This window comes from Ptychodera flava, assembly GCF_041260155.1.
Source record: "Ptychodera flava strain L36383 chromosome 23 unlocalized genomic scaffold, AS_Pfla_20210202 Scaffold_23__1_contigs__length_28996876_pilon, whole genome shotgun sequence".
In the NCBI taxonomy this organism is placed as follows: Eukaryota; Metazoa; Hemichordata; class Enteropneusta; family Ptychoderidae; genus Ptychodera; species Ptychodera flava.
Window position 1 is genome coordinate 19301898 of NW_027248277.1, and position 15551 is coordinate 19317448.

Genomic DNA, 15551 nt, shown 5'->3' on the forward strand with positions numbered 1-15551 from the left:
AGTACACTCGTTTTTGTAAACTCTTCATGCAATTTTATGAATTAAATGATGGCCTCAAAGTAACAGCAAGTGCTGGACGGCACTTTCAACGCTGGTCGGAAATCCTGAGTGCCGGACAGGGGGGGGGGGGGCATCATCAAGTCAGGCGCCGACTGGCATTGGCCCTGCTAAAAGTAGTTCCGACAGTGCTAATGTTTTGTTTACACTAAAAGATAATCTGTTCGCATATGTTGACATAGAGATTAATCCTCTGATAACCAACTCGGGTTACTCGGGTACGTCCAAGTTAATGGAGCGTTCCCCTCATGAATTATCGCTTACATTGGAACAACAGTGCAAATTTAAAAATGTAAACAAACAAACCACGTGATAAAAAATCTATGTTCACTGGTGTGACAGAAACTAAGTACAGGATGTAGACTCAGGATCAGACTACTACCCGTGGATCTTTATTGTACATAACCTTATTTCGAAACCGTTTACCCGTTTACAATTGCTGATATTGTTGCACAGCATAAATCTAGTTTCTGAACTACGAAAAGAAATGTGTACTTAGGTAAGTTGGAATTGTGATTGTAGAGTTTTTGGGACAGAAAAGAACACTAGAAATGTGTTTAATTAACATCCTGTCACATTTAAGATGATTTCACTCTATTATATATCTAATTACGCATCTTAGTGATTATAACCAGTCCTGATAGACGAATAAGCTAGAAGTGAACTGGTTTCTCTGCTTTGCATTCATCAAGGCGTTACCATCAGATAGTTTATAAAATTACATTATTGGTGTTGTTGTATTTTTTCTCCTAGTTAAAACTCATTTAGCCGTCTGTGATTTCTTGCATTTAAATTGTAGTTGAAGAAGATGCCCTTCAATATTTTATTTGCGTAAGTTGTGTGTTTCAAATCTAATGAGTATTCCAACACAGCCTATGAATAATTACCAGAGAAATTATAATTTCATTTCACTTCAATGCACTGCGCAGTGAATGAAGAATTACAGTCTTAGCATTAAAATCACTTTGAGTGAGAAAGTCGACTCACCTTCATTCACATCCGTTAGAGTTTTTGTGTGTAACTTCTCGAAATTACCGAAACCCTCCTGTTAGTGTCGATGGAACTTTCTTTTTGATATAGTACTTGCATCTGTGTTGAAGTTTTGAATAAATAAACATATATATATATATATATATATATATATATATATATATATATATATATATATATATATATATATATATATATATGAATGTATGTATATGTATGTATGCGTGTAGATTTTTTTGTCTGTCTGTCTTTCTCTTTGTTGTTTTGTCCAATACCTACCCATACTACCTGCTTATACCTAACAAAATTTATCAATTCATAGCTTGTGGAATTAATGAACAGACGCATAAAAACACTTGCAAGAAAAAACAACGCCTTTACTAGAGAAATATGGAACTGCATCAAGCGAAGGCAATGCCGCCTTTGCCTGCAGAGTATATATTATGCAATATTAGAGTATGTTTAAATTTAATCCTTCACAGCGTGACACACTGAAAGAAGATTCTGCATTGTAGTAGAACAATTGGAAAGAATAGTAACGGTGGATAATGGCATGTAGTTTCTGGATTGATTCTGCACAGTTTTGTCAGCATTCAAAGGATTGAAATGACTTTTCGCTACTGCGACAGGATTTGAATTTCAAATTATTCATTCTACAGTGTCAATCAACATTACCACTAGAATGAAACGTTCCTTGCAAATCTATTAGTATTTTACTAGGACATCATGATAAATTGTGCAAAAAGTATTTGTCATTGGGGATTCCAGCCAAAACATGCGTTTGAATGGGTTACCGTAGCTAGCCATAATTAAGTTTGCATGTTAAAATACAAAGGTAACGCATTCATGCTAGGCGATTGAGTGTAATGACATTTAGCTAAAAAGATACCTATATTTTTCCTAAGAGACAGAGCCGCTACCCATCGTTATCTTCTTACATCAAACACCAGATGACAGTACACCACTATCACAAAGAGTTACGATAGCCACGTCAATAGCTATGGTGATGCTATTTTGCCGCGGCCGATATAGACTTCAGCAGAGCCATTTCATTTGTTCTTCATACACCTTGTTATTGAGTTCGGCGACGTCCGACTGCAATCTATGGCAAAAATCACGGTCCCGATCTTTCTGGCACCTGACCTTCGCAGCGTTCTGTACGGATCTGAGTTTAGCAAGATCAGCTTCAAAGTCGCTATCATAGTTCGCAACCCTTCTCCAGAAAGTATTGTTGAAAAAGTTGTACAAGCGTATATCTGCAGGTGATAATTCTGTTATAATATCTCGCATTTGATTGTTGATCGGTGGTTGATACTTGGTGTGCACTTTGCAAGAATTATAGATAACGTCCTCAAAGTTCCAACACATTGTCTTTTTGAGTAAAACAAGCGACTCGTCGAAGTACTCCAAAAGCATGACAAGGTCGAGCTCTCCGTTCAGTCTTTCTAACGCTGCAAGTGAAGATGTCTTGTTTGCATAAACATCTAGGCCAAAGCGGGTGGAAAAGGAGTTTGTCCAATGTAGTAATGATTTGTCAACTTTGATGTCTTCCAAGAGGTCACTTAGATATCGCGCGAAAGGGTCTGGTGACATCGCAAGGTTCATACCTCTTCTACTGTAATAAAACCGTGATTTCAGATGTGTGTATGGCGATCGTACAATCGTGAAATACTTAGCATTTGGAATGATACGTTTAAGTGACAGGCGATCATACATGTCAATGTGCAAACAAATATAATCATATCCTGGAAAATCGCTACAATTATAGTATAAAATCCCGAGACGATGATTCTTCTTGTCCAGTCTTATAAGATAGTCTTCAATGGTTAATTTTTTCAAGGCTGCCACAAGTTTATTCTTCATACCAAAACGAAGCAACAACGAAGACACTGTGCTTCCACCTGTCTTTTCTGGTTTTACGAAGACGAATTTTGTCAAGGGTTTGCAAGATCGAGTCGATGAGGTTACATCATCGTAGGAAGATGTTTTGCTGTAAGATTGGCCCTTGCCACTTATGTTGGTGTTTGTGTGTTCATCCGTTAGATGGTTCGGGCTTAAGCAAAACAATGAAAAGAACAGAATGCAATACATTTTGAGTATATGTCAGGAAATATTGGCAACAAAAGTAACATTTGGCATCATCAACGTAAATATGGATTAGTAGAGAAAGTGATATAATCTCAGGGACAGATATTAGGACTGCCAAACTTTTATTTTGACCTACTTCTTTAGGGACTCATCTTGAAGCGGATATATAAAGCTCTCAATATTATTGTTATGTCCTTGAAAGAGAATAGTATGATCGCTGGAAGTTCATATATTGCGAGGCACGAACTATGGTTATATGACACAAAACGATTATGAGCGGTGGTTTGGCAGTTTACATGGAGTCTTGTTCTGTATATCAAATTATGAGGTTTGGATAAAAATGTATACTCTTCGACTTCGATGCAAAAGAATGAGAAATCACTCACAGAATGATCATCCGTGAAATTCTGGTAAGGTTATTCCAAGAAAGTGCTGACAACAAAGAAACCATACCAACGACGAAAATCAACATGTTGGTTCTGCTACAGCCGCACGTCACTGTAATAGAAACACAGGACTGAACAGCAGAGAACAAATACGACTTTAACTATCTATGTCTGTATGTCTGTATGTCTGTCTGTCTGTCTGTCTGTCTGTCTGTCTGTCTGTCTGTCTGTATGTATGTATGTATGTATGTATGTATGTATGTATGTATGTAGTATGTATGTATGTATGTATGTATGTATGTATGTATGTATGTATGTTTGTACGTTCGTACGTATGTATGTGTGCACGTATGTATATACGTATGTACGTACGTATGATAGTAGGTAGGTAGGTAGGGAGGGAGGGAGGGAGGCAGGGGAGGGAGAGAGGGAGGGCGGAAGGGAGGGAGGGAGCTAATCGATAATTATAGCATTGTCACTTGTGAAAAATATCGGCAAACGTTTCTAGCTGCGCCTAAATGAATCGAATCGCAGGGATTTTGCTAAGAAAAACTTTTAACTTTCCTGCATTTTAGTGTACTAAATTTTCCGAACACAATTGAAACTCATATGGGATAATTGGAACTATATATTTTTCAAATATCTCAAAAGTGTGATGTGCCCTACGGCTGAATGTTACGACATCAGAAATTACCCATAAAAACAAGTGTATTGCTTAGAAAGAAAAACAGATGAGCTTATATTTGCTGATTTAGCTCATATTACTTCACTATCCAATTATCCAAAATTAGTTCCAATCGAGTTTCCGATAAAATCAGGGAGAAGCAATACGTGTCATTATTCGTGCCATTGTCCTGTGAAATGGAAAGGTTAAGTGTCAAAAATGTATTATTAAGATGGCAAAACTGGCATTGCATATCTTACCTTTTGAAGGGGTTGACTTCATGGTCGTTACTTTTGAGGGTTGCCTTTTAAAATGCGAATCTGCAAAGACTGTAGTAGTTCCGCAGACTCCCAGTAATATTAAGATATTTCCACTCGGCTGACAACGAACAGCATCTAACACGCTGAACGACTTCACCCGATTTATAGTCAAAATTCACTGATAGATATCACCATTTTCTGCAGATGTAACAGCTTGCGGAAAAGCAAACACGCAAGCCTTTCATGTTTTAAAGATTAAACGAACATTCGAGATTTTCCTTTTAACATCGTAACCTTAATAACAGAGCAGTGGCTATTAATATTTATTGTCATATGCAGACAGTGTGCTGAAAAGATAAATCTCTGTAGGTGATATAATGGCATCGAGCGCACAATTTGTTTGTGAAAATTGGGATCTCTCAGTTTAGAATCAGAAATACAACACTGTACTTTTGACAATACGATGGCCTAGTGTAAGAGGGGCGTATCGCCTATGTTACAGTACGGAAAATACGCCCCTCTTTCGCTGGGCCATGGAATCGTTGCTGTGTTTGTGCTATAGAGATACATGTTTGTCACTGTGAAAAGCAATGGCGTGTTTCTTTCGAGCCACGTGTGGCTAACGATCAATAAGTTGTATAAAATAAAACGAGCGATGCAAGGTCATAGTGATCCTAGCATGTTTCCAATTGTATCTTCGTCGATAGTTTATTTGAAATATCACAGTCAAAATTAATAATATAAAATAAAAACACTACGGGAGTGCGGTGTAGAGCATAGTTATTGTGAGGGAATTCAATAAAATTCGTTATTAATCAGAGGGAGACAGCTTTGGCTTTGTCAGGATTCTCTGCTTCACCAAAGTCTTCCGAATGATGGATACAATCATACCCTCGCATCGAATATATGTATAACTGCATTTGTGATACGTTGGCAAGCCAGGGCAGCAGTTCTTAAGCCAAAAGACAACGTGAGGTCAAAGAATAATAAGTTTCGCCGAGTTTATTACAGAAAATGGAAGTCAGCTGGATCGGTAATTGCCGATAAGCGCTGCTTAAATCAAGCTTAAGCAATGGGCACCCATTCCCTTTTTGAGTCTCCATAGACGTAGAATTATCATTGGTTGGATGGATATTAAAGATGAAAATTCTAACCAAGATATTATCCGTTTTGGAGTCCACCATTTACTGAATGATCGATTTAAAAGCTTAGATTGAAGACTAGGCGCCTATCGATTGACGCTATCATTTTTCTCCACTTTCCGAATGAGTGAGCTACTGAGTGGCGTGTCGAGGGGATTAGATGAAAATGTACCAGCTGTAGCCCCATTTGAATAGTTCAATGTCTATTGGTGTTTTTTGTGATAGAGTATGGCAATTTTGAAGCTAATTAGTATATCAGCCAACCACGCTGTAAGAAAGCTGTCGGAAAGCGTAGATTGAAGGCTATGCGCCTATCGATCGACGCTATCTTTTTTGTCCACTGCCTGAATGGGTGAGGTACTAAGTTGAGCAACGAAGGGGTTAGCGAAAATGGACTAGCCGTGGCCCCTGCTGTCACTTCATCAATAATCCACCTTTCAACATGATCTGAATAATTTAATAGCGATGAGTATGTAGCATATGAGCTAACCACACTATAAGAAATCACACATGATTTTGTCATTCTAGTGTTGCAATTCTGCTCTCCAAATCGATATTTTCGGATTTGATGAGACAAGTATCCTGCAATGGTAAATCAGATACATTACCGAATCATGAGTAGTTATTACATTAGTTAAATCCTGTGATGAGGTTGGTTGCTATACCAATGACGTTCATTGTCAACAGAAATATAGCTGAGCGCATAGACATCATGACATATTTGTTTAGACTCATTTCTGGAATGGATGATTTCTTTTTGTGATATTAAGTCATCTTCTTTCCCATTGGATATTTTGTATTTTGTATTATTTATAGGAATTTGTCTGCTGAATTTTATCATCACACCTGATCGTGGAAAATCCTACAACAGGAACAATTTCCACTGTAAACAAGTTACCGGCAGTAGCTCCCCTACAATCACAGTCATTGCCATATGAGCTATTCTCGCAAAGTGTGCATGCCAGTCAGGTGGCTTCATCGTCAGTATAAGATAGTGATTCATTATGGATTTCCCTGTTGGGGTAAATATCAAGACCACATTCCATGATATCAACATTATTAGCTTACCCTGAGAATTTGTTATCAATTTCTAAAATATACGTCAAAACAGCAATGGCTGCCTACGTGTAACTTTGTTTCGACAAAAGAGACACTTGGTCTGCGTTATCCTGCAAAACCACATACGTAGCACTTGACTGACCCTTTCGAACATTAATCTATACATGGCAGTTTGTATGCAGATATCGCACATGTGCACTTTGCGATCTGGGAACATGTTATTTAATATGAAGTCATTGATAATACACTCTGCAGTGTCTCTATCTCCTAGGCCTCCTGCAACCTTTCTTTGTCACATCTCTACTGTCTATGCTCTACCTCAGACAATGCGTTGTCTTCCTTGATCAATTGGTGCCTGCTACATTTCTCGCCTTACCAATGTGTTGGCGCCAGGCACGCCCTTATGTCGATGATCTGACTGCTACTGAAATATCATCATGTAGGTATCACTGATGGAATTATTTCAGGGCGGCGCTACACATGATGGCCCGCCATCTAACAATTATCGCTCACATTGGAACGACAGTGCAAAATGTGAACAAACAAACAAACAAACAAACAAACAAGGCCTGCATCATCATAAAAATATTGGATTTCCATTTGATTAGAACACTGAAAACTACCGCTTTTAAAACTATAACAAATAAACAATGTACAATCACCATTTTCACCCTTTCTTCGTGATTAACAATGTGTTTACTAACGAGACAGAAACTACTACAGGATACAGACACAGTACCTGACTATTACCAGTGAAACTTTATTGTACATTACCTTATTTTGAAACCGTTTAACCGTTTACCATTGCTGATATTGTTGTGCAGTGCAAATCTGTAGTTTCTGTACTAGGAAAGGGAAATGTGTTGTTAGGTAAGTTGGAATTGTGATCATAGCGGAATTTTGTAGAGTTATTTTTGTACTCAAAAGAACGCTAGAAATGTATTTAATTGACATCTTCTCCCATTTAAGAAGGTTTCAATCTACTATATATCTAATTACGCATCTTAGTGATTATAACCAGTCCTGGTAGACGAATAAGCTAGAAGTTAACTGGTTTCTCTGCTTTGCATTCATCAAGGCGTGTTACCATCAGATAGTTTATAAAATTACATTATTGGTGTTGTTGTATTGTTTCTCCCGAGTTAAAACTCATTTAGCCGTCTGTGATTTCTTGCATTTAAATTGCAGTTGAAGAAGATGTCTTACAATATTTTATTTGCGTAAGTTGTGTGTTTCAAATCTAATAAGTATTCAAACACAGCCTATGAATAATTACCAGCGAAATTACAATTTCATTTCACTTCAATGAACTGCAAAATGAATGAGGAATGACAGTCCTAGCATTAAAGTAACTTTGAGTCAGAAATTCGACTTCCCTGTATTCAATCGTTAGAGTTTTTGTGTGTAACTTTTTGAATTTTACTACAACCCTTCTGTTATTGTGAATGGTACTTTGGTTGTGATATAGTAGTTGCATCTGTGTTGAAGTTTTGAATAAATAAACAAAATTATTTTATATATAAATTATATATATATATATATATATATATATATTATATATGATGTGTGTGTGTGTGTGTATGTGTGTGGGGGGGGTGTGTATGTATGTATGTTTGCGTGTATATTTCTTTGTCTGTCTGTCTGTCTCTTTGTTGTTTTGTCAAATTACCTACCCTTACTACCTGCTTATACTTAGCAAAATTTAACAATTCACTGTCTGTGGAATAAATGAACAGGCGCACAAAACCTTTGCAAGAACAAACGCGCCTTTACTAGAGAAATATGGAACTGCATCAAGGGAAGGCAATGCCGCCTTTACCTGCAGAGTATATATTATGCAAAATTAGAGTACGGGTAAATTTAATCCTTCTCAGCGTGACACACTGAAAGAAGATTCTGCATTGTAGTAGAACAATTGGAAAGAATACGAACGGTGGATAAGAGCATGTAGTTTCTGGATTGATTCTGCACAGTTTTGTCAGCATTCAAAGGATTGAAATGACTTTCCGGTACTACGATAGAATTTTCATTTCAAATTATTCATTCTACAGTGTCAATCAACATTACCACTAGAATGAAACGTTCCTTGCAAATCTATTAGTATTTTTCAGGACATCATGATAAATTGTGCAAAAAAGTATTTGTCATTGGGGATTCCAGCCAAAACATGCGTTTGAATGGGTTACCGTAGCTAGCCATAATTAAGTTTGCATGTTAAAATACAAAGGTAACGCATTCATGCTAGGTGATTGAGTGTAATTACATTTAGTTAAAAAGACACCTATATTTTCTCTAAGAGACAGAGCCGCTACCCATCGTTATCTTCTTACATTAAACACCAGATGGCAGTACACCACCATCACAAAGAGTTACGATAGCCACGTCAATAGCTATGGTGATGCTATTTTGCCGCGGCCGATATAGACTTCAGCAGAGCCATTTCATTTGTTCTTCATACACCTTGTTATTGAGTTCGGCGACGTCCGACTGTAATCTATGGCAAAAATCACGGTCCTGATCTTTCTGGCACCTGACCTTCGCAGCGTTCTGTACGGATCTGAGTTTTGCAAGATCAGCTTCAAAGTCGCCATCATAGTTCGCAACCCTTCTCCAGAAAGTATTGTTGAAAAAGTTGTACAAGCGTATATCTGCAGGTGATAATTCTGTTATAATATCTCGCATTTGATTGGTGATCGGTGGTTGATACTTGGTGTGCACTTTGCAAGAATTATAGATAACGTCCTCAAAGTTCCAACACATTGTCTTTTTTAGTAAAACAAGCGACTCGTCGAAGTACTCCAAAAGCATGACAAGGTCGAGCTCTCCGTTCAGTCTTTCTAACGCTGCAAGTGAAGATGTCTTGTTTGCATAAATATCTAGGCCAAAGCGGGTGGAAAAGGAGTTTGTCCAATGTAGTAATGATTTGTCAACTTTGATGTCTTCCAAGAGGTCACTTAGATATCGCGCGAAAGGGTCTGGTGACATCGCAAGGTTCATACCTCTTCTACTGTAATAAAACCGTGATTTCAGATGTGTGTATGGCGACCGTACAATCGTGAAATACTTAGCATTTGGAATGATACGTTTAAGTGACAGGCGATCATACATGTCAATATGCAAACAAATATAATCATATCCTGTAAAATTGCTACAATTGTAGTATAAAATCCCGAGACGATGATTCTTCTTGTCCAGTCTTATAAGATAGTCTTCCATGTTTTTTCAAGGCTGCCACAAGTTTATTCTTCATACCAAAACGAAGCAACAACGAAGACACTGTGCTTCCACCTGTCTTTTCTGGTTTTACGAAGACGAATTTTGTCAAGGGTTTGCAAGATCGAGTCGATGAGGTTACATCATCGTAGGAAGATGTTTTGCTGTAAGATTGGCCCTTGCCACTTATGTTGGTGTTTGTGTGTTCATCCGTTAGATGGTTCGGGCTTAAGCAAAACAACGAAAAGAACAGAATGCAATACATTTTGAGTATATGTCAGGAAATATTGGCAACAAAAGTAACATTTGGCATCATCAACGTAAATATGGATTAGGTAGAGAAAGTGATATAATCTCAGGGACAGATATTAGGACTGCCAAACTTTTATTTGACCTACTTCTTTAGGGACTCATCTTGAAGCGGATATATAAAGCTCTCAACATTATTGTTATGTCCTTGAAAGAGAATAGTATGATCGCTGGAAGTTCATATATTGCGAGGCACGAACTATGTTTATATGACACAAAACGATTATGAGCGGTGGTTTGGCAGTTTACATGGAGTCTTGTTCTGTATATCAAATTATGAGGTTTGGATAAAAATGTATACTCTTCGACTTCGATGCAAAAAGAATAAGAAATCAATCACAGAATGATCATCCATGAAATTCTGGTAAGGTTATTCCAAGAAAGTGCTGACAACAAAGAAACCATACCAACGACGAAAATCAACATGTTGGTTCTGCTACAGCCGCACGTCACTGTAATAGAAACACAAGGACTGAACAGCAGAGAACAAATACGACTTTAACTATGTATGTATGTATGTATGTATGTATGTATGTATGTATGTATGTATGTATGTATGTATGTATGTATGTTTGTACGTTCGTACGTATGTATGTGTGCACGTATGCATATACGTATGTACGTACGTATGATAGGTAGGTAGGTAGGTAGGGAGGGAGGAGGGAAGGGAGGGAGAGAGGGAGGGAGGGAGGGGGAGGGAGGGAGGGAGCTAATCGATAATTATAGCATTGTCACTTGTGATAATATCGGCAAACGTTTCTAGCTGCACCCAAATGAATCGAATCGCAGGGATTTTGCTAAGAAAAACTTTTAACTTTCTGCATTTTAGTGTACTAAATTTTCCGAACACAATTGAAACTCATATGGGATAATTGGAACTATATATTTTTTCAAGTTTCTCAAAAGTGTGAAGTGACCTACGGCTTAATGTTACGACATCAAAAATTACTCATAAAAACAAGTGTATTGCTCAGAAAGAAAAGCAGATAAGCTTATATTTGCTGATTTAGCTCATATTACTTCACTATCCAATTATCCAAAATAAGTTCCAATCGAGTTTCCGATAAAATCAGGGAGAAGCAATACGTGTCATTATTCGTGCCATTGTCCTGTGAAATGGAAAGGTTAAGTGTCAAAAATGTATTATTAAGATGGCAAAACTGGCATTGCATATCTTACCTTTTGAAGGGGTTGACTTCATGTCGTTACTTTTGAGGGTTGCCTTTTAAAATGCGAATCTGCAAAGACTGTAGTAGTTCCACAGGCTCCCAGTATATTAATATATTTCCACTCGGCTGACAAGGAACAGCATCTGACACGCTGAACGAATTCACCCGATTTATCGTCAAAATTCACTGATAGAGATCACCATTTCTGCAGATGTAACAGCTTGCGGAAAAGCAAACACGCAAGCCTTTCATGTTTTAAAGATTAAACGAACATTCGAGATTTTCCTTTTAACATCTTAACTTTAATAACAGAGCAGTGGCTATTTAATATTATTGTCATATGCAGACAGTGTGCTGAAAAGATAAATCTCTGTAGGTGATATAATGGCATCGAGCGCACAATTTGTTTGTGAAATTGGGATCTCTCAGTTTAGAGTCAGAAATACAACACTGTACTTTTGACAATACGATGGCCTAGTGTAAGAGGGGCGTATCGCCTGTGTTACAGTACGGAAAATACGCCCTCTTTCGCTGGGCCATGGAATCGTTGCTGTGTTTGTGCTACAGAGATACATGTTTGTCACTGTGAAAAGCAATGGCGTGTTTCTTTCGAGCCACGTGTGGCTAACGATCAATAAGTTGTATAAAATAAAACGAGCGATGCAAGGTCATAGTGATCCTAGCATATATCCAATTGTATCTTCGTCGATAGTTTATTGAAATATCACAGTCAAAATTAATAATATAAATAAAAAACACTACGGGAGTGCGGTAGAGCATAGTTATTGTGAGGGAATTCAATAGAATTCGATATTGATCAGAGGGAGACAGCTTTGGCTTTGTCAGGATTCTCTGCTTCACCAAAGTCTTCCGAATGATGGATACAATCATACCCTCGCATCGAATATATGTATAACTGCATTTGTGATACGTTGGCAAGCCAGGGCAGCAGTTCTTAAGCCAAAAAAACCCCGTGAGGTCAAAGAATAATAAGTTTCGCCGAGTTTATTACAGAAAATGGAAGTCAGCTGGATCGGTAATTGCCGATAAGCGCTGCTTAAATCAAGCTTAAGCAATAGGCACCCATTCCCTTTTTGAGTCTCCATAGACGTAGAATTATCATTGGTTGGATGGATATTAAAGATGAAAATTCTAACCAAGATATTATCCGTTTTGGAGTCCACCATTTACTGAATGATGGATTTAAAAGCTTAGATTGAAGACTAGGCGCCTATCGATTGACGCTATCATTTTTTCTCCACTTTCCGAATGAGTGAGCTACTGAGTGGCGTGTCAAGGGGATTAGATGAAAATGTACCAGCTGTAGCCCCATCTGAATAGTTCAATGTCTATTGGTGTTTATTGTGGTAGAGTATGGCAATTTTGAAGCTAATTAGTATATCAGCCAACCACGCTGTAAGAAAGCTGTCGGAAAGCGTAGATTGGAGACTATGCGCCTATCGATCGACGCTATCTTTTTTCTCCACTGCCTGAATGGGTGAGGTACTAAGTGGAGCAACGAAGGGGTTAGCTAAAATGGACTAGCCGTGGCCCCTGCTGTCACTTCATAATGACCCACCTTTCAACATGATCTGAATAATTTAATAGCGATGAGTATGTAGCATATGAGCTAACCACACTGTAAGAAATCACACATGATTTTGTCATTCTAGTGTTGCAATTCTGCTCTCCATTGCTCTCCAAATCGATATTTTCGGATTTGATGAGACAAGTATCCTGCAATGGTAAATCAGATTACATTACTGAATCATGAGTAGTTATTACATTAGTTAAATCCTGTGATGAGGTTGGTTGCTATACCAATGACGTTCATTGTCAACAGAAATATAGCTGAGCGCATAGACATCATGACATATTTGTTTAGACTCATTTCTGGAATGGATGATTTCTTTTTGTGATATTAAGTCATCTTCTTTCCCATTGGATATTTTGTATTTTGTATTATTTATAGGAATTTGTCTGCTGAATTTTATCATCACACCTGATCGTGGAAAATCCTACAACAGGAACAATTTCCACTGTAAACAAGTTACCGGCAGTAGCTCCCCTACAATCACAGTCATTGCCATATGAGCTATTCTCGCAAAGTGTGCATGCCAGTTAGGTGGCTTCATCGCCAGTATAAGATAGTGATTCATTATGGATTTCCCTGTTGGGGTAAATATCAAGACCAAATTCCATGATATCAACATTATTAGCTTACCCTGAGAATTTGTTATCAATTTCTACAATATACGTCAAAACAGCAATGGCTGCCTTACGTGTAACTTTGTTTCGACAAAAGAGACACTTGGTCTGCGTTATCCTGCAAAACCACATACGTAGCACTTGACTGACCCTTTCGAACATTAATCTATACATGGCAGTTTGTATGCAGATATCGCACATGTGCACTTTGCGATCTGGGAACATGTTATTTAATATGAAGTCATTGATAATACACTCTGCAGTGTCTCTATCTCCTAGGCCTCCTGCAACCTTTCTTTGTCACATCTCTACTGTCTATGTTCTACCTCAGACAATGCGTTGTCTTCCTTGATCAATTGGTGCCTGCTACATTTCCCGCCTTACCAATGTGTTGGCGCCAGGCACGCCCCTTATGTCGATGATCTGACTGCTACTGAAATATCATCATGTAGGTATCACTGATGGAATTATTTCAGGAGGGCGCTACACATGATGGCCCGCCATCTTAACAATTACCGCTCACATTGGAACGGCAGTGCAAAATGTGAACAAACAAACAAACAAACAAACAAACAAACAAACAAACAAACAAACAAACAAACAAACAAACACAGCCTGCATCATCATAGAAATATTGGATTTCCATTTGATTAGAACACTGAAAACTACCGCTTTTAAAACTATAACAAATATACAATGTACAATCACCATTTTCACCCTTTCTTCGTGATTAACAATGTGTTTACTAACGAGACAGAAAGTACTACAGGATACAGACACAGTACCTGACTATTACCAGTGAAACTTTATTGTACATTACCTTATTTTGAAACCGTTTACCGTTTACCCGTTTACCATTGCTGATATTGTTGTGCAGTGCAAATCTGTAGTTTCTGTACTAGGAAAGGGAAATGTGTTGTTAGGTAAGTTGGAATTGTGATCATAGCGGAATTTTGTAGAGTTATTTTTGTACTCAAAAGAACGCTAGAAATGAATTTAATTGACATCTTCTCACATTTAAGAAGGTTTCAATCTACTATATATCTAATTACGCATCTTAGTGATTATAACCAGTCCTGGTAGACGAATAAGCTAGAAGTTAACTGGTTTCTCTGCTTTGCATTCATCAAGGCGTGTTACCATCAGATAGTTTATTAAATTACATTATTGGTGTTGTTGTATTGTTTCTCCCGAGTTAAAACTCATTTAGCCGTCTGTGATTTCTTGCATTTAAATTGCAGTTGAAGAAGATGTCTTACAATATTTTATTTGCGTAAGTTGTGTGTTTCAAATCAAATAAGTATTCAAACACAGCCTATGAATAATTACCAGCGAAATTACAATTTCATTTCACTTCAATGAACTGCAAAATGAATGAGGAATGACAGTCCTAGCATTAAAGTAACTTTGAGTCAGAAATTCGACTTCCCTGTATTCAATCGTTAGAGTTTTTGTGTGTAACTTTTTGAATTTTACTACAACCCTCCTGTTATTGTGAATGGTACTTTGGTTTTAATATAGTAGTTGCATCTGTGTTGAAGTTTTGAATAAATAAACAAAATTATTTTATAAATAAATTATATATATATATATATATATATATATATATATATATATATATATATATATATATATATATATATATATATGTGTGTGTGTGTGGGGGGGGTGTATGTATGTATGTTTGCGTGTATATTTCTTTGTCTGTCTGTCTTTCTGTCTCTTTGTTGTTTTGTCCAATTACCTACCCTTACTACCTGCTTATACTTAGCAAAATTTAACAATTCACTGTCTGTGGAATAAATGAACAGGCGCACAAAACTTTTGCAAGAACAAACGCGCCTTTACTAGAGAAAAATGGAACTGCATTAAGGGAAGGCAATGCCGCCTTTACCTGCAGAGTATATATTATGCAAAATTAGAGTATGGGTAAATTTAATCCTTCTCAGCGTGACACACTGAAAGAAGATTCTGCATTTTAGCGGCACAATTGGAAAGAATACGAA

At 37.4% G+C, this 15551-nt stretch overlaps 1 protein-coding gene across 1 annotated transcript; it reads right to left on the minus strand.

The window, feature by feature from the left end:
• Positions 1 to 1804: 1804 nt before the first annotated feature.
• Positions 1805 to 4711, minus strand: LOC139124365 (galactosylceramide sulfotransferase-like). Its single transcript, XM_070690506.1, has 3 exons — positions 4446 to 4711; positions 3522 to 3633; positions 1805 to 3100 (listed from the first exon to the last, which is right to left on the minus strand). Exons 1-3 carry the CDS (start codon positions 4465 to 4467, stop codon positions 2083 to 2085), a joined length of 1152 nt encoding a protein of 383 aa, XP_070546607.1. The 5' UTR covers positions 4468 to 4711; the 3' UTR covers positions 1805 to 2082.
• Between the last annotated feature and the right edge of the window lie 10840 nt (positions 4712 to 15551).